The sequence below is a fragment of the Rhinopithecus roxellana genome, chromosome 6 (assembly GCF_007565055.1).
Source record: "Rhinopithecus roxellana isolate Shanxi Qingling chromosome 6, ASM756505v1, whole genome shotgun sequence".
NCBI classification, from domain to species: domain Eukaryota; kingdom Metazoa; phylum Chordata; class Mammalia; order Primates; family Cercopithecidae; genus Rhinopithecus; species Rhinopithecus roxellana.
Window position 1 is genome coordinate 117,007,864 of NC_044554.1, and position 23,929 is coordinate 117,031,792.

General features: G+C 37.0%; 1 protein-coding gene across 3 annotated transcripts in view; it reads right to left on the reverse strand.

Moving 5' to 3' along the window:
- ABCB4 (ATP binding cassette subfamily B member 4) overlaps positions 1 to 23,929 on the reverse strand; it is a 70,329-nt gene that overhangs the window by 28,751 nt on the left and 17,649 nt on the right. For all 3 annotated transcript variants that reach the window (XM_030932680.1, XM_010370645.2, XM_030932681.1), the window contains exons 7-15: positions 23,431 to 23,602; positions 21,769 to 21,893; positions 18,790 to 18,961; positions 16,595 to 16,708; positions 15,350 to 15,460; positions 15,006 to 15,131; positions 11,560 to 11,763; positions 11,028 to 11,198; positions 2,751 to 2,912 (exon numbers count right to left, since the gene is read on the reverse strand). In XM_030932680.1, coding sequence (XP_030788540.1) covers positions 2,751 to 2,912; positions 11,028 to 11,198; positions 11,560 to 11,763; positions 15,006 to 15,131; positions 15,350 to 15,460; positions 16,595 to 16,708; positions 18,790 to 18,961; positions 21,769 to 21,893; positions 23,431 to 23,602 — 1,357 coding nt within the window. The remainder of the gene's footprint in view (positions 1 to 2,750; positions 2,913 to 11,027; positions 11,199 to 11,559; positions 11,764 to 15,005; positions 15,132 to 15,349; positions 15,461 to 16,594; positions 16,709 to 18,789; positions 18,962 to 21,768; positions 21,894 to 23,430; positions 23,603 to 23,929) is intronic.

A 23,929-nucleotide genomic window follows, 5' to 3' on the forward strand; every position in this document is an offset into this window, starting at 1 on the left:
TCTTACAAATCAATAAGAATATTAGGAACAACACAACAGAAAAATGTCCTAATACAGGAACAAATACTTTCACAGAGGAAGAAAAATATAAATGGCCAATAAAAATGTGAAAATAAGCTCAATATTATAAATAGTTAAATTTGAAGGTACTGTTTAACTCTTTAAACTGGCAAAGATGAAACATAAATACGAAATGGCTATCAGTGGCTATTTGTAGGGATTTGGCTTATGATGACTTTCAAGTGTCTAAAATGTACGTTTGGATTTTTTAAAAATGCTTGATTTTTTTAAAAGAATGGATTACTTTATAATCAGAAAAAAATTAAGATACACTTAAGAGAAACAACGAAGAGCCAACAGTCTACCTAATGGAAAAGCAGGGATACTTCTTAGAAACAACACCAAAACAAGGTTGAATGAAAACCAGGTTGGTCTTTGAGACTTGAGAAAAGAGTACTGCATTAGCTTGAGCATCTGCTGACTCTCAGGCTCACAATGGGTCTTTCCCTCATCTCTCCAGTCTTACCAAGTAAGTGGGAGGGCAAAACTCAAATCAGAAATGTGAAATTTGGGGGTACCCAGGTGGAACCATTCAAAGGGGCTGAGAATCACAGAATGCCAGAGCTGGTAGAAATATCAGAGGTCATCTTACTTCAAGCTCATGCTCATTTAGCAAGTGAGGATACCAAAACCCAATTTGGTTAAATGACTTGCTCAAAGCTGTTGCCTAGTTGGTGACAGATTTCTATCATGCCAGACCACTCATTGTTCAGTCTTCAAATGTACAACTTTTCCTAAGAAAGTAAGCTTGGGAATATGATATAGAAAGGTGAAAGCTGTCTGTATCTCTTTAGCAGTCTCCCAATCCAAGTCCTGATGGAAGCAGAGGTCATTCTTACGGAGCTTATCGCAATAGGACAGCCAAGTGGTTATCTCACTTGAGGATTCAACATGTCATTAGGGGCAAAATCACAGACCCTTGGTAACCATTCATGAAATGAAAACTAAAATGGATTTAAAGTAACATTTTATGCATTCCTAACTAGTGAAATGACAAACATCCTTTATGGTGGCTAGACCATATGGTAGCATTCAGCAAAGACACTGTGATTGATTCCCTCCTACTGGAGAACACACTCTGGCAAATGCAAGCCTGAGTTATAAAACTTTTCGTCATTTCATTTGGTATTTTCATTGGGGGAATTTGCAAGTTTTAGTAACCATCATTTATCACCATCTAATTTTTTTTTTTAAAAAAAAAGAAAAACAGCTTTTTTGAAATATAATTAGCATATCACAAAATTCACCCCTTTAAACATTTCAGTGGTTTTTTTTTTTTTTTTTTTGGTACACAAATATTCAGATGTTTATTTTTATAAACTTATAGCAACCTCTCATGGTAGGTTTGATATTCCAAATGTAGAAACAAAGGCTCAGAAGAGTTAAGTTACTTGTCAGAAAACAAGGCAAAATTTTGACAACCTTTTTTGATCTACTTGTGCTCACAATGGCAATATTTAGAATAGAGAAATACTGGAAACAGACCAAATATCTAACTTTAGAAAAATGACTAATTTCACACATTAATAAAATGAACTTCTGAGCACCCATTAAAATAATAGTATGTGGATGACATATATCTGAAATGTTAAGACAAAAGAACAAAACTATGTGTGTACATACTAATTACAGTTGTATCAAAGCAAATGTATATAGAATTTGTTCATAGAATAAAATATTTTTAGGCTATTTATTCTGCAATGTTGCTCAAGTGACTGAGTATAATAACACGTCTTAATAAGAAGAAAAACTAATAGTTATCAATATAACCTGTTTTAGGAACTAGAGTGAATGAATGCTCTTTTATTTCTTTCTTTCTTTTTTCTCTGAGATGGAGTCTCGCTCTGTCACCCAGGATGGAGTGAAGTGGTGTGGTCTCAGCTCATTGCAATCTCCACCTCCCGGATTCAAGTGATTCTCCTGCCTCAGCCTCCCAAGTACCTGGGACTACAGGCGTACGCCACCATGCCCAGCTAATTTTTGTATTTTTAGTAGAGACAGGGTTTCACAATGTTGGCCAGGTTCGTCTCGAACTCCTGACCTCAGGTGATCTGCCCACCTCGGCCTCCCAAAGTGCTGGGATTACAGGCATGAGCCACTGCACCCAGCCTGCTCTTTCCTTTTAAAAGACAAACTATTCATTTCCTAGAGCCATGAATCTTGATGATGGTCTTATTAGGATCATCTGGGAAACAATTTTAGCTCACATGAGACCTCCCTCAACCACTAGAGATCCTGGCTCGTTAAAAGGAACCCTACAGCAGTGTTCTGGAAAAGGCTGTCACTTGTCAACGATTTCCCTAAAATGTCTCTGGTAACATCTCTAGCATTCCATATAACTCACAGCCAGGACTCCTCGGACAAATGAGAAACACTTCTCTCATCCTCTGACTCCCAAAACTCTGATCATTCCATTATGGTAGAAAGGACCTTTTAGTTTGACCATATTCCCCAGGTAATTAGGAATCTCTGTCCTAAGGAATATATCCATGATGTTTTTGGCCCTTTCCCCTATTTTCTCACCTGCCACCTCTTTACAGATTCTGATTTAAAGTCTCAGATACACACTTTTAGGCATCTCGTTGAAGTTTCTTCTTGCTCAGTATAGCAATCACTGGATCATATTTTAATTAGTAAAGAACACTATGTTGAGGAGCAAATAGCAGAAAAAATTCCCGAAAAGCAAGTACCTGCATGTTGACAAGTTTGAAGTACACCCCTTCCTTCTTCATCAGTTCGCTGTGGCTTCCTTGCTCCACAATTACTCCATCCTCAAACCCAGCAATGACATCTGCATTTCGGACTGTAGACAGTCGGTGTGCTATCACAATGGTGGTCCGGCCTTCTCTGGCCTAAAAGAACAAAAATGTAATGCATCAGGGTTACAGTATTGGCACACTATCAATTAACATGCACAGTTAAGCACTTGGATGAATGCTGTTTGTAGATGATTAGAGAGTAGTTTACACTCCAGATCTTTGTGTGATTATGGCAAAGGCATCACTCTTGATGAAAAATTCAAGTCAGACTTGAGTTTGGGACCAGACAAGTGGCTAACCCCTTCAGTAGCAGGATGGATGATTTCTCCAGAAACCTATGGTAGTGTCAGTGTTTACTTAAGAAAAACAAGGGTTTGATCCTTCTTCAGTGTTTTCACACTTGTCTGAGAAGCCCTAGCTCTAAGTTATATGGAATGCTAGAGACATTACCAGAAATATTTTAGGGAAGTTGTTGCCAAGTGACAGCCTTTTCCAGAGCACTGCTATAGGGTCCCTTTTTAAGAGCCTGATCGTAACTGATTCTGATGAACTGAAAGCAGGCAGTTTAGGTGAAAACTTGGGATCTTGGGATGTACCTTGGGATCAGGACTGTTAAAATTATGGTTCAAAACCATCCAAAGCATAATCTCTGGAGTAAGGCAAGTAACTTTGCTCTTTAACAAGTGCGCTGGGTGATTTTTATGCATGCTAAAATCTACAAATCACCTGTCTATCTAGTTTAGTGGCCTCATATGTTTGCTTGGTGAATTTATAAATGGGCATTTAAATCCTGGATAATGCCCATAAGAGTACTGATATTATGTCATTAATAATAGCTACTCTTTCTGACACTCATTAACCCTTTTACCCAATAGCTTAAGATCACTCCTACTCTGAGATAATCAAACCACATCATTAGGATGGTTATTAGAGAATAGCCTAATTCACCTAAGTGGTTAACATATAAATTAAAAATGAGAGGCTAGATTCGATTATAATAAGCAAATAGTGGAAACAAATTTCATAATAGAATAAAGTGTAATAAGCAAAAAGTGGAAACAATCCAAATATTCATCAATTAGCAAACATAAAAAAATGTGGTATATCCATACAATGGAATGTTGTTAGGCCATAAAATAGAATGCATTTTGATTCACATCACGACATAGATTAACTTTGAAAACATTGTGCTAAGTGAAAGAAGCCAGTCACAAAAGATGACACATGGTATGATTTTATTTATATGAGATATCTAAGAATAGGCAAATTCATAGAGACAGAAGATAGATTCATGGTTGCCAAGGGCTAGAGTGAGGGTGGAATGCAGAGTGACTGGTTTCTTAATGAGGTGGTGAAAATGTTCTGGAATTCGATAGCAGTGATGGTTGCACAACCTTGTGAATATTCTAAAAACCCTGGAATTGTATATTCTTAAAGGGTGAGTTTTATGGCATGTGATTTGTATCTCAATTTTTTAAAAAATAGCCATGAAAATTCTGAAAAAGAAGTCAATGAGAGGAATAATGAGAAGGAAATATCTCGAACAGATATTAGTACATGAAAAGTTACAGCAATTAAAATAGTAAAATCTAGGAAAAACCAGCATGTGAATGGGTAATTTGATTAACAGAACCAAATGGAGAGTCCAGAAATAGACATAAACCATTTAAGAATTTAATTATAATAAATATGGTACTACCTATTGGTAGAGAAAAGGTGAATTATACAATAAATGGTATTGGGACAATTGTGTAGCCACTTAATAAAGTAATGTGGTATTTCTATTTTAGTCCTTACACTAAAATAAATCCAGATGAATCAATTGTTTTTAAGTAAATATAAAAGAGAAAAATCACTGAAAAGAGAGAGATGCTAGAACACAGCTCTCTTGGATAACATTTAAGACTATTCTTTCCTTTTTAGTATGTAAGCCCCAAAGAAGCACTAACAAATATTTACTTATATGGAAGCTGGGTTTAGTCCATATATAATAAAGCATATAAGAAATAATCTGATTACTGTAATTATATTCATGATACTAATAGTGATGAATAAATTGCTAACAATGACTATATTATCATCATGATGATAATAGGTTGATGATATGTCAACATATATACACAAAGGAATTGGAATCAGATGTATGAGTGAATGATTGCTATGTAAAAGAAATAAAGTATGTGTTCATCAATTTAAAAGTAAGTAACTGTCACCTTTGACCAAGAGAAGTTGGCCAAAGTAGAGCTTTGACACACAAAAAGTTTGTTTTTTTTTTTTTTTTTTTTTTTTTCAGAGCTCCCAGACATCCTGATGATGACAGGACATTGGCAAATAAATATCCTAGATTTAGGTACAACAACTATTATGAAATTTAGACCTTGGACTAATTTGAGATGTGCAGGAATAAAAGGCGGGCCTAAACAAAGGGAGGACTAATCTACTAGCCTTTCTGGAACTTTGGTAAAACAGCATCAAAATGAAACCTTTTGGAATCTTTTTATAAAAGTCACCATAGCATCACCAATTTGATTCTTTTTTTTTTTTTTTTTTTTTGAGATGCAGTGTTGCTCTGTGGCCAGGCTGGAATGCAGTGGCGTGACCTCAGCTCACTGCAACCTCCGCCTCCTGGGTTCAAGTGATTATCTTGCCTCAGCCTCCCGAGCAGCTGGGACTACAGGTGACCACCACCATGCTTGGCTAATTTTTTTTTTTGTATTTTAGTAGAGACGGGGTTTCACCATGTTGGCCCGGATGGTCTCAATCTCCTGACCTTGTGATCCGCCCACCTCGGCCTCCCAAAGTGGTGGAATTACAAGGGTGAGCCACCGCGCCCGGCCACCATTTTGTTTCTTTTCCTGTTCTTCTATGATAACCATGATCAGGAGTGTGCATGTAGGTATGAAACTGTATTGACTTTCTTTAAAAGAGTCAAAATACCAAATCTGCTGTTATATCTTTCTTCAAGATCTTGTATTTAATAGCATCTTAATTATTTTGACAAATAGTTGCTATCTGTAGAGTCAAAAGCTAATATGGTCATCACTATTAAAATTTATTTTAGGACCGGGCGCCATGGCTCACGCCTGTAATCCCGGCACTTTGGGAGGCCAAGGCAGGCGGATCACGAGGTCAGGAGACTGAGACCATCCTGGCCAACATGGGGAAACCCCATCTCTACTAAAAATACAGAAATTAGCTGGGCGTGGTGGCACATGCCTGTAGTCCCAGATACCCAGGAGGCTGAGGCAGGAGAATTGCCTGAACCTGGGAAGCGGAGGTTGCAGTGAGCCAAGATCACACCACTGCACTCCAGCCTGGAGACAGAGTGAGACTCTGTCTCAAAAAAAATATTAGTTTAATGTAGACATATTTTCTCAATGAGCTGGACCATCATATTCAATTTAGTAAATATTTAGCCTCTACTATGTGCAAGGCACTGGGCTGTTGTAGAGATTCAAATATGAATCTTTTTATTAATTCTGCTTCCTGGGGGTGGCACAAAAATAAGTAGCTAACTACAGTAAGCTGGTGCCACACAAGGAAGGACTGATCAATGTATAAAGGATCCACAAAAGAAAAATATTATTCTTCCAGGATGGGTAATTGGGTAGAAATAACAGTAGATATAATAGTGATATAGCCTTATGGTCCTCAGAAGCAAGACTACAATTTATGAAATTCAACTTTTCATCATTAAAAAGAAAGTTGGCTTGTAAGTTAGAGTGACTGGCTAACTGATTGATTGGTATCATCTTTGGGGATATAGTCATAAAGGGTTTATCTTTAAAGGTATGGTTTATTGTCTGTAAAAATATTAGCATAGTTACCTTGCAGTATGGAGCCAATTACTGTAGATTATAAACTATGTTCATAGCAACTATGGCAGATTAACATGGCCACAAACACTTTGTGGCTTCTCCTATACAGAGGTGGAGCCAATTTCTCTGCCTTCTCAAATCTGGGCACGCCCTGTAACTTGTTTTGACAAAGAAAATATAAAGAAATTGATTTCTACAATTTCTGAAGCCCAGGCCTCAAGGGATCTCACACAGCTTGTCTGTTTGCCATCTTCAGATGTTACCCTGGAACCGCAGTGAAAGGAAGTTTCTCTAGCCGCCTAGAGGGTAACTGGCTTCGGAAAGGAAAAGCAACCTGCCTTAGGCAACAGCTATCCCCAACTGCCAGGCACGTGAGTGAAGCCACCTTGAACATTCCAGCCCAGGTGACCCTGAGCTGACGTAAGACTAGGCAAAACCAACAGAAAAACTACTTTACCAACCCACAAATTTGTGGGCAATACAAGTTTGTATTTTAAGCCACTAAATTCTTGGCTTAAAACAACTGGTATGGAAATTAGTAATTAGATTGGGATGCTGCTGTAACAAAAACCTAAAACATGTGACATTGGCTTTGGGATTGAGTGGTAGGTGGTGGTTGAAAGGAAGGTGATAATATTGTTAGTGGAGACTGAAAGAAGAGTAAAGAGGATAGAAAAGGAGTACCTTCGTTATGTAACCTTGGAAAACTTGACAAAAATATTTCCTGCAATGACTAGGAAGAAAGACATTTTATTTAATGAATCTGTACATCTGGCTGAGGAGATTCCAGACATCTCTAGGAGAGACAAGTGGATTCCCCTAGCTGTGTACAATGAGATTTGGGAAGAGAATGATCAGCTAAAGAATGAGCTACTTGGTTATAAGGAGAATTTAAAGACAATATAGCAGACCCTAGTACGCAGTTGGAAAGTGAAGTTGTTAGTCATCCAGTGAAATTAGGGCAAAAATCAGAGTGTGTGGGTGTAAGATTTTTAGCAAAAATCTCTCAAAGATTTTAGGCAGAGCCTAGTAGACACTTTCAGCTACACACACACACACACACACACACACACACACACAGCGCCTTAAAAACTCTTTAAGAGTTTTCTGATGGCAGATTCACTTGCAGCCCAAAGAAGAGAGGGGCCTGTCTCAAAATAAATATATAGGCATAACTTCTGGGGCTTGAGTAAATGACAGCTAGATTCTAAGTAAACTCACAAAGTCTTTAAGAGAGTCCTTCAGCTTAGTCTAAAAGAGACGGAAAAAAGTACAAAAGGAAAAGGGCCCTAAATTTCTATGGGCAGAAACATGCTAAGAAAGCCATTCAGCTGCAGAGACAGACCATTTCTTATGAGAAAGGAAAGCCCTCTCAGAGGGAAGGTAGAAGACCCTGGAACTAAAGAGAATAGACTAGGGAACCCACTCCTGGGGAACAGAATCAGGCCTTAATCAAGAAACATTCCATTTCCCTGGAGTAGTGGGGTAATTGGCTGCATGTCAGAATCGCTGTGGCCAAGGACTGCTATGAGCTTCCTGTTTGAATGAGTATCTGCTATGATTATCCTGTCCCTGCACTGCAACTCTATGTTGAGAGTATGTGTTGATGATAACTTGTCTTTTTCATAGGTCTCTGGGTCAAGATGAGCTGAAAATGAAGACCCTCATCTGTATTAGACCACAGGCACATCTTCAGACACTGGTCTTTGAGCCAGATGCTATCACTGTATAAAAATTTTGAGGGTCTGAAGAAGAGGTGATCTTCTTTTGCATGTGGAAGAAATGTAAATAATTGTGACAGAGGGCATGCTTTAGAAGATTGAATATGGTCACAGATTTTTTACTGCTCACCCATTAAGAGGCACAGTCTGTTATCTCCCCTCAAATCTGGGCTAGCCTATGACTTGCTGTGACCAACAAGATGAGTTCTGGAGTCTAATCCTCTGGACACTTCACGCATTGGTCTTTGCTCTCTGGGTACACTGCCCTGAAACTTTCATGTAAGGAAGCCAGGTTAGCCTGTTGTATGAGTGTGAGAAGTCACATGGAGAACTGAGATGGCCAGCCAACAGCCAGCGTGTGAGTGAGGCCACCATGGACCATTTTAATGAAGCCAGCCCTCCAGGTAAATGCAGCCATGTGCTCAGGTGGAAAGAACAGGGGATCTACTCAGCCAATACATGGAAGTGTTTTAAGCCTGGATTCAAGATGGTTTGTTATGTAGCAATAGGTAACCAATTTAACAACCAAAAAAATAATAATAATAATCTTGGTAATGGTAATCACCATAATAATAGCAGCAGCCAACAATATCAAGTGTTTCCTATGTGCTAGGCATGTGCTAATAACTTTACATGCAGTATCTTGGTTATTCTTTAAATAATCCTATGATACTATTACTGTCCCTTCTTCCCCCACTACTTTAGATATGTCTCAGGCTTAGAGAGGTTAGTTAATGTGCCCAAGGACACAGCTAGAAAGGAACAGAGCCAGGACTCCAACCCCAGCCTAGCATTAAAGCCTGCGCCCTTAACCATTACCCTAAGCTGCTAATAGCTTTTCTTGGAGACGTTAAAAAGTTATGAGTGGTTTATCAGCTATTTTTAAAGTAAATATATAAAAGGTTATTAACTAAGGAGTGTGCTATGATCCTATGGAACACAAAGAAACTGCTAAAATTGAATGAAGTGACTTGTTCAAATACATACTAAAACTTGCAAGATCACAGCTTTTCTGGCAGAGGTCATATTATGACAAACAATACATACTGGTCATCTCCAATAATTCTATTATTTTAACACAGCAAGAACTAATATTGTATATTGAATATCTGTATCCTGGAAATGATTGGAATCTAGACTCCAGGGCTGACTAGGACTCTTTTTTGTTTTTGATATTTTTTGGTAAATATATCTCTCATTCTATCTGACTCTAATCTAAAAAGTCTATGTCAATACATGAATGTCTAATTATATTTTTAAGTTAGAATTAATAGTTTAACTTATGCATGTATTACTTTATGATGTCCTGCTTTAAGTAACTTCAGAATAACCAGCCATATACCAGTCTTATATGCATTATATTTTGACTCCTTCATATCGTGATTTAATATACACAAAAGCAATATAATTCACTGTAAGAATTTGTAAGGAATAATTATTATTGTCTTATTAAGCATTATTAAATTATATAAAGTAAGTCAATATATTGGATGGGTGCACTGGCTCATGTCTATAATCCTAGCACTTTGGGAGGTTGAGGCAGGTTGATCACTTGAACTCAGGAGTTTGAGACCAGCCTGGGCAACATGGCCAAAACCCATCTCTACCAAAAATACAAAAATTAGCTAGGTGTGGTGGCGCACACCTGTAGTACCAGCTACTCAGGAGGCTGAGGTGGAAGGATGGCTTGAGCCCAGGAGGTGGAGGTTGCAGGGAGCTGTGATCATACCACTGCACTCCAGCCTGGGTGACAGAGCAAGACCCTGTCTTAAAATACAACAAAAAGAGTCAAGATATTAAGCTGATAAACCATGAAGCATTAACTAACTACAGTTTACAGCATACAAGGGAGTTCTGTTAACTTAGGATTCAGATATAAATGCAGCTTGTCTCTTAAATTGTAAGAGGTGGTTTCAATAGAATTCCTTAAGGAACTTACACATGTTATTACTAAACTGTCTTAAATCAAGTATATTTATGATATTTATGTGTTTGAAACTAATTTCTATGGTGTCATCTGACTCTGGTATTTACAATGTGTTGTTAATACAGATGACATCAGCATTACCCCAAAAGTGTACCAAGATAAGGTCCTTTCTGTGACACTTCAACTTAGTAAAGATGCTAATGAGAGACTTAGAAATATCTGAGCTGGACAGATGAACTCAGCACCCTTAAAATGAATTGCTTACTTATATGCTTAGACAAGTACAGAGTTGAACTTTATTTCCAGAAAAGCACCTGGTCACCTACATGAATAGATAAAGATTATGTGCCTACAAAATAGGGTGAGTATTTTGAATTAGTTTGCAGCTGGACCAGTGTCTGGGTAACCAGATTTAAATATATATATATTTTTTAATTTGACTACTTTTGGTCAAAAGTAGTCTTGCAATAACCTTGCAATGTGCAAGAAATAAACACAACTAAATGGCTTGTTGCAGCGACCTGGATCTGGGCTCACTGCACCATGGTCAGAACAAGTCAGTATCATTCACCTCTCTCTGAAGACAATGTAACCTGACAGAAAGGAGAAATCAATACAGCTCCATAAGGTAGCTTCATTTGCCCTTACGTTACTGTTTCTCAATCCAGACTCCGGAAGCATTGGCAAGAATTTTTAATAGGTTTCAGTGTGGTGGTCCTTCAGCTGTTTAGGGTCTACTGACCTTATCCAGAGCTGCCTGTACCTCAGCTTCACTTTCTGTGTCCAACGCTGACGTGGCCTCGTCCAGCAGGAGGATCTTGGGGTTGCGAACCAGGGCACGTGCAATGGCGATCCTCTGTTTCTGCCCACCACTCAGCTGGGCCCCTCTCTCTCCAACCAGGGTGTCAAATTTCTACCACAGAAAACATGGATCAGCTCTTGAAGTAACTTAAATTTAAAAAGGCTAGGAATTCTATAAAACTACATAAAGACAACACGGAGCTTTGTCTTAACTATTTTAATGTATCATAAAGTATGATAAGATAAATGAATTCTGAATTATAAAAAACTGACCTATTCTGTATAAAATTTTATATTACTCATCTACCAGGCTATAATCCTTTAACCCCTAACTGAGTCATTCAGGGGACTTACCTAGCAAAGTTGGACAATCATGCATCTCAAACATTATTAGCTAAACCTTTGAAGAACAAACTCAGTCCTATGAGGTGAAATTCTAATTTCAAGGACAGCTACATTATCAGAGGTTTTACCTGTGGTAATTTCATGATAAACTCATAGGCATTGGCCTCTTTGGCAGCTTTCTTTATCTCATCCATGGTTACATTTCCACGGCCATAACGAATATTTTCAGCAATTGTGGTGGAAAACAGCACTGGCTCCTGACTCACCACACCAATGATTTCCCTCAGATAGCTCACATTAAAGTTCCTAATATCCTGCCCATCAATGTTAATCTGAAAGAAAGAAATATTTTGTATTAGGTATTTAACCATCTAATAGCTGAAGTATCAGGACCATTTATGAAAAACATCCTACCTAATATTTAACTTAGTTCAGTGTTTAGAAATAATAATTAGAAATAAACAGCAATATGCAAGAACAAAAATAAAAATCTTCTGCTCTCTCCTGATATTTATTTTCATGTATACAGTTTTTTTCATGGAAGGATTATTTGTCATAAACTATTTTGGGTTTTATGTTTTTGGCATACCATTATTTTTATGTTCCAATATTAAATTTAAACAAAAATGCATACTTACCTTCCTGGTCTACATATAATTTTGATGGCATTATGATATTTTGCTATTTAATTTTTATTTTTTGAGATGGAGTCTTGCTCTGTTGCACAGGCTGGAGTGCAGTGGCGCCATCTCTGCTCACTGCAAGCTCCGCCTCCCGGGTTCATGCCATTCTCTTGCCTCAGCCTCCCGAGTAGGTGGGACTACAGGCACCAACCACCACGCCCGGCTAATTTTTTGCATTTTTAGTAGAGACGGGGTTTCACCATATTAGCCAGGATGATCTTGATCTCCTGACCTGGTGATCCACCCGCCTTGGCCTCCCAAAGTGCTGGGATTACAGGCGTAAGCCACTGCACCCAGCTGACGTTTTGCTATTTTTTACATACTATAATTTACTTTATTTCCAATCCTTTCAATATTTGGCTTCCTTCAATATTTATTGCAAGAGTAGAAAATTACTAAGTTGAAGATTATGATTTATTTTTTCTCCCTTGACAACAATTGCTTACATGTACCATGACTGCATTTGCTGGGCATTTGTTGCTTGTTGATAAAAGGCTAAATAATTCTCTTAAAATATTTTAATAATTTACAATGTCAACAGGAATATATAAATATATCTGTTTCATTGTAATTTACTAGCACTGGGTTTCATCATTTTAATCTCTTTTCTTCCAATTAATAGGTATGAGGTGATAGTTTATATCTGTTTTCATTTGTATATATTTATAAGTAAAGTTGACCATTTCTTGAAACTTTTTACAAATCCGTTTATATTCCAGTCACTTGTTCATAATTGCCTTCATATATTCATATTAACTTCTGTAATAATAAATATAATACTTTTTCCATATATAATCTTTTGCTCCAATTTATTACTTTATTTTTTTCCTTTTTTTTTTTTTTTTGAGACAGAGTCTCATTCTGTCACCCAGGCTTTGGAGGAGCATAGTAGTGCAACCATTGGTGCAACAATAGCTCACTGCAGCCTTGAACTTCTGGACTCAAGTGATCCTCCTGCCTCAGCCTCCCAAGTAGGACTATGGGTGCACCACCAGGCTTGGCTATTTAAAAAAATATTTTGTAGAGACAGATTCTCATTAGTTGCCCAGGATGATCTCAAACTCCTGGCCTCCAGTGAACCTCCCACCTCAACCTCCCAAAGTGCTGAGATCACAAGCATTAGCCACCATGTCAGGCCTTTATTGGTTTCTTTTATCATAGTTTTATTGGTTTTTATTGGAAAGAGGCTTCAGGAACAACTGAATTAATCAATTATACCACTGGGCACTTTTTCTATTATTTCAGTGGTAAGAAAATTATTAAATCATGATGTTAAACAGTGAATATCTCTGAGTTACAGAATTTCTGAAGATCTTTTTTTCTGTTAACATATGCTTTCTTTAAAAATGTGAATTGTTTCAATAATAATTTAAATCCTTAATGGTTGGTATTTTACTAGGTTTTTTTTTAAAAAATACAATATTTACACTTGAACCAACCCAGAGTTTACTTTAGTAAATGAGAATGGGCCTATGTTCTCCCATAGTAATATCAGATTTTTCTAATAACATTAATTTTCTTTAATTAAATAAATAGCTCCACATATTATAGAAAATTATATATTAATTCTGGAGATCTCTGTTCTGTCCCAATGCCTTTTTATGATTTTTGGTTTTGGCATGCCATTATTTTTACTTTTTACCTTATAATCTTCTGTTTTCACAATTATTGAATTATAATTCATTTTAATATCAGATAAACTCAATGCTCTAAAGTTGAGACAAATGAGGAAATTCTGAATATAGTTTGTGGACTTGTATTGCATTAATGTTAAATTTACTGATTTTTATCATTGTTTTGTGGTTATCTAAGAGAATGTCCTTTTTAGAAAATGTATTCTGAAGTATAAGGGTATATATAATACACATACACACACACACACACACATACACACACACACACACACACACACACACACAGAGAAAGAGAAGATGATAAAGCAAGTGGGTCAAAATATAAACAATCTAAATCTGGGTGAAGGGGCCGGGCGCGGTGGCTCAAGCCTGTAATCCCAGCACTTTGGGAGGCCGAGACGGGCGGATCACGAGGTCAGGAGTTCGAGACCATCCTGGCTAACACGGTGAAACCCCGTCTCTACTAAAAAATACAAAAAGCTAGCCGGGCGAGGTGGCTGGCACCTGTAGTCCCAGCTACTTGGGAGGCTGAGGCAGGAGAATGGCGTAAACCCGGAAGGCAGAGCTTGCAGTGAGCTGAGATCCGGCCACTGCACTCCAGCCCAGGCGACAGAGCGAGACTCCGTCTCAAAAAAAAAAAAAAAAAAGAAAAAAAATCTGGGTGAAGGATCTGTGAGTTCTCTAGTTAAAATTTCCTGTAAATTCAAATTTATAACAAAACTTTTAAATGGCAAAAAACCTACCCTAGGCTATTACTGTCCCTGTGTTTCCAGAAATTTCTCAAGAGACTAGTTTCTTAAGAGATCATTCCACTTTCCCCCTTTGATATTCCAAAGTTTAAGAAAACTCAACTGTCTTGGATGAATTTAATTGCTGTCCTAAAATATCTGGTGACCCTAATTGTCATCAATTGTTGCCAACAATTGCTATATGGAATATGTTTGACCAAACCCAATAACTCGTTGAAAGTAATCCTCTCAGTGGCTTGTAGACTGCTTTGCAGTAATTTAATGTGTCATGAAAGCTTAGTCAGAACAGAGGAGAGCTTTGTCCAGCTTCCACAGCTTTTATGACTTTTATTTCATACATTTGTGAAACCAGCCCAAGGGTGTGAAGGCATTATCCATAGGCATTGCCATTTTGCAGGCTCTTTACCAAAACTGGATTCACATGCAAATTTGTTACTGAAAAACCAATCTCAAAGGGCCAATTTGTATCCAGCTTCCCACTCTGGAAAGCTTGGTTCTTCCCACTTACCGTGCCCTCGTCAGGGTCATAAAGCCTCTGTATCAGCTGGACCGTTGTGCTCTTCCCACAGCCACTGCTTCCAACCAGGGCCACCGTCTGCCCACTCTGCACCTTCAGGTTGAGGCCCTTCAAGATCTGTAAGGGAAATGAGAAAAAAGAACACACTTCACAACAAAGCCCTAAAATGGGAATAGTTCAATTCAGTTTGAAAGTTGAAAAAAAAAAATCAAATAAGGGAATATAACCCCCAAAGGAAAAGGCACATAAGTATCAAAATAATAGGGACTTTATTCTTTAAAATGATTCAACAATCAACCTTAGTTAGGAATTCCTATAAATATTACTTGCAGTACCTTGACGTTAGCTCGAGAAGGGTAAGAAAAGTGAACATCATTGAACTCCAAATTCCCTTTGATGCTGTCTGGTTTGTGTCCTCTCTCTGAAAAACTGTCAATTTTAGGATTCTAAATAAAACAAAATTTAATGACTATTCCATCATAGTACAAACAAGTTGCATTTTTAAGGAATACGATTCAGCAAATTCCAAAAATAGGACCTGGAATGTCACAATCCCCTATACATAAGAAAAACCCAAGATGAAGATTGTGTGTATATGTATGTGTGCTGTTTAAAGAAATACTCCTTTTCAGAAAATAGTCTTTTCCCGAAGAGTACATAAGAGATATTCATCTCATTTCATATAATATTTCCCTTTAAGCTTTTGGCATATCCTCATAAATTTTCTAAATGGTCAGATATGCATATTTATACAAGTGCAATAACAAAAATACAATAATTGATATATATTATAGCCAAATATTTCAGCATTTAGTGAAAATTAGCTCATTCCTAAATAATAAATGTAATAGATTGAACTGAGAAGATTCAATGATTGATTATAGCAGTTATGATTGATTATAGCAGTTATGATTGATTATAGCAGTTATTTAGAAATAATGTCAACTTTTAATATAATCAGAAACTGAGAAATTTTCTCATGACTTGGATCAATGAAAAAGGAAATGTTGCTTAGATTAAATGATCAAATTTCAGTTATCTACTTTGCAATATTTGAATGCAGTGACATACTTTTTTATGTCAAAACTTTTTCTTTTTCACTGTAGTCAGTTTTAACTTATTTAATGTAGTTTATTTAAAATCATACCAAACATACGGTGATAATTTTTTGGAGAGGGCCAACCCACAGCAAAATATACTGTCAGTTTTGGCCCGACCAATAATTTATCTACCCCCCATCCTATATAGAAATTGTAAGATTCTCAGTCTGGCTACAACATGAAAGTGAAAATCAAGATTAAAAACTAGGAAGAGAAACATCTTTGCTCTGCACTATTGCAGATGTACTTCTCCAAAATGAGATCAGTGTTATTATATTGTCTAAAGATACATTTTAAAAATATTAATAAGAGGTATTTTCTTTCATTTATTACTGAGGTCATTCATTTCATATAATTAAATGTCACTTTAGTCAGTACAACTTATTCAATGTAATTGATTCAAAAATATGCAACCTAAAGCCAGATTTAATTATACAAGCTCAAAGACTTCTTTTAGCATTAAAATAATAAATGACTTACATTATCAATAATATCAAAGATCACATATGCTGCTCCTCTTGCATTGGCAAAAGCATCAATACATGGGGCAGCCTGACCAACACTGAAAGCTCCAATTAGGATTGAAAAAAAAACCTGAGCAAAATAACATGAGGAAAAGCTTAAGTCACATTCTGGCATTCATTATTATCTAAAATGTGATCTATGTGTAACATACTACATAAAGGGATTAAGTTTAGGTTTATCCTTTAATTTTTTTCACAGAAGAGCAACATTTGCAAGGCTAATATAGCATTTTATTGCCTGAATGGTTCTATTTTCTCACACTACCTGTTGTTCTCCTGAATATATAGAGTTAAAAAGATTTTTCAAACCTATTTCATTGACTCATTCACAAATGCCACCAGAGAGAAACATTTTCAATCAGTATTATTATTCTATCCTATATGATTTTCTCTAACTATGCATGGAATTACATAGATGGTTCAATATAAAACATGGCAGATTTTGGCCCCATGTAATGCTCCTAAAAAGCACCATGTCACATATATTTTTAGAAGATTTTTAACATAAAAACAGTTCGCACATCATAAAATGTAAAATCACTCCAGTGTGCACTGGTTAGCAATTCCTTTACACAGTTATTCTGTACTATAGCATACAAAACTTAACACATTTACCTTCACAGTATTTTTTCACTAGGAAAATGAATTGATATAAAGCTCAGAATATAGCTTGAGGAATCCAGATTATTAGCATAACTTAACTGAGAAAAACATAAGTGAAGATAAATTATTTTTTTCTCTCAGGGCATGGTAAAACTTCTACATATAATTTGGCTTTTCTCAAAACACAGTAACACTTCATGTTACCCATAACTCAAATATCAGTTAAATATCTATCCCCCATCTGCAATACAGATAAAGACCAATAAGAAATAAAAATAATGTTGACCATAATAGATGCTATAAGATTAATGCAATAGAGTCCCTGCCCCTTATGCAGAGGGCTTTGCTTGGGCTCCCTCTGGGGATAGCACTCTCAGCCCTACAGGATAGGTGTCATTGTCCACATACTACAAATGAGGAAATTAAGGCCAGAGAGGACCAACTCATCACCAAAGGTGAATGGTAGAGTCAGGATTCAACCTCCCTTCTTCATAAAACATCAATAGTAAATGAAGAAGTGAAGAAAGGGTATCAAGCTTCCAAACTGACTGCCAGAGAGAAAATGGAAGTGAGAAAAACTAGACTCAGCATTAATGAGGGCTCACCAAGTCGAACACCCACGACCCTTCAATGAAGTCTGAAGATACCACTGCATAAAGCATTCTGAAAATATTCACTTTCATAATGACCCCAAGTCATCATCAAAGGGCCAAATTATGCTCAGTATCCTCACTTTAGCAAGACAGGGAAGTAAAGATTTTAAAAGATTTCTATTTAAATAGTTACATATTGTTCGAGTCTCTGATATAGAAAGATGGTCACAAAATAATGGTAGTTCACAAATGTGGTTACAAAAAGGTATACATAGTATGATCCTAGTTTGGAAAGAAAATAATATGTATGTGTGTATATATATATATGTGTGTGTGTGTGTATATATATATATATATAATGACCTGGAAGATATATGCCAAAAATTATCAAGAGAATATAAATTATTAGATTATAAGTAATTTTAATTTTAAAAATTCTGTATCCTAATCCGTTGTAAAATTAGTATATATTATTTTAATAATCATAAAATGAAGCTATCTTCATTTTGATAAATAAGAAAAATAAACTAACATAACCTCTCTTCTTGTATTTCAGAGAGCTGATTGTTTTAAGTGCTACAAATGTAAATTCTCTTGTGCAATGACCTATTCTATAATAATGATGCTTACTTTCTTATATAATAAAACTCAATGGCAGAGGGAGGATGGCTCCCATCCATATTTGTTTATTCGTAAATTCATCCCATTTTAATTTCCTTTTATACATTGTATATGTTTCACAAATGGTCTAACCACATGCTACTTTCTTATCCACACTCATAATTATGATTTGTATATTCTAGAAAGTCAGCCTTGCCCACTGGACAGCGGAAAGATTCACCAAAAACCTATAATCATGTTCATCTTTCACAAAGGAGGGATATCAAAGAGAAGAGAAGGTAGGTGGAGAAATAAGATTTTCATATTCTTCATAAATGTTAGGAGAACTACTTACTGTCATTGCATTTCCAATAGTATATTCTTTTGATATGACTAGAGTAGATCCATACCAGAAGGCCAGTGCATATGACGCATATATTAACAGGAAGGCAATACCCATGGAAATGTTTGCTGAAATAGCTTTTTTAATTCCAATCTCTTTGGCATTTTCTAAATGTTTCTGATACCTACCAGAAAAATGAGAGGGAAAACGTTATAATTAAGAATAACAATCCATAATCCGAGTCACACTCAGCTCCTATATAGTTGGAGGTTTAAGTAACAAAATCAGTCAAGGTAATGAACCCATGGTGAGACCCAGCTCTTTGGGAATTGAACTAATTCAGGATTAGCCAGGCCTAGAACAGATCCAAGCCTTCTCTTTACTGGCCCAGCTCCGTTTCCCTTCATCCCTTGCAGGCCAACCAACATTCCTGTGGCTATTCCAGAATTGAGGGCTCACCCTGGGATATGTGAGAGCTTCTCCATCACCTTCACAGCAACATCACAAGTCAGCATTAAGAGAGAATGAGAGAAACCAAGTCAAACTAGAATTGATTGTAAACACTACCGGAACTCATAAACAGTTAGATTCTTAACTCTGGTCAATGTCTTCTCTCTAGAGAAAAGAAAATCCTACCTCTATTGCCCACTGGGTGAGGGATGAAAATTTTACATGTTGTTGTACATAAACATAGGCTTCTATCTTTGACTCTTTTAAAAATCAGGGTGACCTTCATCTGTCAAGGTAGGTACAGGTTATAAGGTAGTCACTACTTACGGAATATGAGTTCTTATTCAATTTTTCCAGACTTTAATTCATCATATGTAAAATGGATTTAATAATGCCTAATTTGCAAGATAATTGTGAGGTTGATAGATAAGTATAGAAAGTAGTACAGTAGCTGGTTCATAGTTAGCAAGCCTGATCATTTCTCTTACTATTATATTAGTATCATTGTGTTCAACTTTTATCTCTTCCTGAGTTTTGCTCATTCTATTACTATCATATCTTTGAATTATAATTCAAATGCATTATTACTGGCTGCTGGCATTTGATATAAAGTTTAAAATATCTAGAATGATTCTGTTAAATTACAATATTTTTTCATCAAGTTAAATCAAATCTACTTTTCCATGTTAGACCCAAAGGGTGTGTAAAATTTAATTTGGGCTCCCTGAAATTTAAAGAAAAATCCAATGGATATGCAATGACACTTCGAGGGGAAAATATCACACAAATTAGGGTATTTCTCTTAGTGACCAAAAAAAAAAAAAAAAAAAAAAAAAAAAAAAAAAAAAAAAAACAAAAAAAAAAAAAAAAACCCACAGCAACACTACTTTTAGTGTTGAACCAAATAAAACATGGGAATTCATTAGTTTTTTAAAAAACATATTCTGCCACCAGAAGGTTTGTCTTTTTTATTGCGTAAAGCACCCAGCTCTTCAGGGTACTTTCCTCTGGTTGGGGGCTGCATTCATAGAGCACAGTTGCATCTCTGGGGGTAGCCAGCAGGCCATGGCCAGCACTGTGATTTCTCCTGTGTGGCTGAGCCTCAAGGCATGACAGGAAGACTTGTGTCTGCCCAGTGTGACACACAGCTCCAGTGACAGCAGCGGACACACTGTAATTACCTTCGCTTAGGTGGCTCGTTTACCAGGACTAATGGAGTGGCACAGATTACACTGACATCCTGAGGTCCAACTGAGGGTTAGTATGGTCTGTGTGGACTACTGTGTACAGGAAGCAGCAGTGAGAGAGAAAAAAGGAAGAGGTTAGAGGACCAGAAACATGTTGGCTTTGAAGAGGGATTAAGGAATAGAAAAGTAGAAAATGAAATGGGGGGAGTAAGGGAAACTTTGTTTTTAATGCTAGAGAATTTCCAGAGAATTTTTATATCCAAGAGTTGTGAGTATCAAGAGTCCCATAGAACAGCCGAAGAAAATGCTTTATATGGAATCATACTTCAACTATAGTAGGGGATAATGTTATTTAAATAAAACCCTAAGTAATTATTTTCATTTAAGTAGAGCAGAATAGCCTTTTTCATAGGTGTATGCTTATCCCCAAACTCATTGAGATATACACATTAAAGATGTATACACAGCTTTTCATATGTCAATCATGCCTTGATAATTTTTTCAGAGAAGAGTTTGCAACATGCCCCCAGACACTGGTCAATTTTCCAGGCTTATTCTGGATCATTAAAGTTGAAAGCCAGAGGCCTGGTTGGGAAGCCCTACCTCATTGTCATGGAGGACCCACAAGGCCCTACAAAGAATTCTGGGCTATAACTGGGAAGTCGATCTTTTCTCAGGTTTTTCTCTTCTATATTCCAGTTCATAGTCATTAAGGGAGTAAAAATAAAAAATATTTTGATAAGTATTTTTAATATAATTATTTTCCTTTATAATCCTACTTTTTTTGGGGGGGGGGAGCGGTTATTTATTTAGTTTTTGTTTTCTTAAAAATTTTTATTTATTTATTTATTTTTTTGAGACAGAGTCTTACTCTATCATCCAGGCTGGAGTTCAGCTCACTGCACCATTGACATTCTGGGCTCAAGTGATTCTCCTGCCTCAGCCTCCTGAGTAGCTGGGACCACAGGAAAACACCACCACACCCAGCTAATTAAAAAAAAAATGTAGAGCCAGGGTCTTACTATGTTGCCCAGGCTGGTCTTGAACTCCTGGACTCCAGCTATCCTCCTGCCTTGGCTCCCCAAAGGGCTAGCATATTTTGGTTTATGCATTTAAAAACAAGGGAGTCCATTTGTATTATCACATAGCCAAAAGAGTCCATGGAGCATAAAAGGTTAAGAACCTTGCTTTAGAGTCTGACATTCAACTATAGCCATCAGTAAAGGGTGCTTATAATTTATGGGAGAAGGGTTAATATTAGGAAAGGGAAGGTAATAAACAAAAACCACAAAAGAAGAAGCAACGAAATGTAAAAACACATTCTTTAAACCAGTGGCTAAAGAACCTTCCTGACCTTTCCAGCTCTTTGTTCTGGCCCCCGAAAGCTATCACAGTCCTGATGGCCCCCAGAGCCTCTTCTGCCACGGCGCCTGCTTTTGCATAAGCAGCTAGTTCTTTGTCACTAAATGCCGAGAGTATCTGGACAGAAAAGAAACAGTTATCACTTTTGTATAGGGAGAAAAGTTTAAAGGCACTCTGGTCAACTCTTTAACCTACTTTTTCTTCTCAAACCCTCTCCTTTACCAAATATTAAAGTCACATAGCAAATGCCAGTGTTCTAGATCCAATGACTGCGTCCACATCCCTCAAAGGCTATATCTGACCCACCCTGGTGATAGGCTCCCCAAGAGTACTCAGGAAAAAAGAAAATCTACACATAATTCTCTAAATAGCATTCTTGGGAACACTGTCAAATTCCACATCTACTGTTTTTCTCTGTTAGTTGTAAGGTAAAATAAAATAAAGGTTTACTACTTTGAAAGGATTTACCATTCTTTCCTTTATTGTGTCACATTTTTTTCTGAGACAGAGTCTCACTCTGTTGCCCAAGCTGGAATGCAGTGGCACGATCTCGGCTCACTGCAACCTCCGCCCCCCGTTTTCAAGCAATTCTCCTGCCTCAGCCTCCCAAGTAGCTGGGACTACAAGTGCGCCACTACGCCCAGCTAATTCTTTGTAATTTTAGTAGAGACGGGGTTTCACTGTGTTAGCCAGGATGGTCTCAATCTCCTGACCTCGTTATCCACCCACCTTGGCCTTGTGTCACAATTTTTAATTACTATAAAAACAATACTTCCAGACCTCCTCATGGGCATTCTGCTGAATAATAAGATAACCAAACAAGATGTTTCAGGAGAAGAGCAAAGGAAAAATAAAAACAAAAGAGATACAAGTAGTTCACTATGTAAATCATCAACCCCAGGATGAGCAAAAATTGCCAGTAAAATTTCTCGACTCTGAAGTGTTGGCTGAAGCAGAATACATTTTGTGTATTTTATTGCAAGGCAAAACTGGCAGAGTGCCACTTAACCATAACAGGTAATGATCAAAATAAATAGAACAAATCCAAACTCTATTTAAAATTTTTATGTTCATGCAATAATTTGAGGGTAATGTTATATTTTAAAGTCCCACTTCCTTAACTAAGGGTAACTGAAGTAAGAACTGTGAATTTTTTTTATTTTATTATTATTATTATTATTTTGAGATGAAGTCTTACTCTGTCACCCAAGCTGGAGTGAAGTGGCATGACCGTGGCTCACTGCAACCTCCACCTCCTGGGTTCAGCGATTCTCCTGTCTCAGCCTCCCGAGTAGCTGGGATTACAGGCATGCACCACCACGCAAGGCTAGTTTTTCATATTTTTAGTAGAGACAGGGTTTTGCCATGTTGGCCAGGCTGGTCTTGAACTCCTGACCTCAAGTGATCTACCCACCTTGGCCTCCCAAATTGCTGGGATACAGGAATGAGTCACCACACCCAGCCTGTGACATTGTGAATTATGTTAAAGATTAATTTCCTTACTAAAGCACCATATTAACACCATGTTACTGGATGTAGTTTCAACTGACATTTAATGCAGACCTGCACAGGTACAAGTATGAGACTTCTGCATATTAAAGATAACTGTGTGCAGGGGTTAACACACATAAAAATGGCCAGCTTTCAAACATACCTTTGCCCAAACGGCTGCAGAGAGTCCCAGAATAGGGCTGATGGCCATTATCACAAGGGTGAGCTTCCATCCTCTGATGAATCCCACTATGAATCCTGCAAAAAACGTGGCTACTGCTTGAAAGAACATTCCAACCTTGTCACCAATTCCTTCACTGATTTTGGAGATGTCACTAAAAAAGATCACACCTAAGTGGTTACAGGCAGGAGGTTTCAGTTAGAAAGATGAAGTAGACATCCAACAAACACATAGACAAGTAAAATTTGTTCACTAACTGCAAGCCTCTTTGAGAGTCTTAGCCTCTTGAATAACATCTTCCCCACCTAAACACCGTACAAAGGAAGAAATTCAGGATTAATCAGTGCTTCTAACAAGTTAGTATCATTAAAGTTGATACTATTAAATGAGTCAATCCTATGAGAGAAGCATTAACATTTTGAGCATATAAATCTATCTGTTTAAAAGCAAGAATTAAGAAGCACATTGCAACAATAATAAG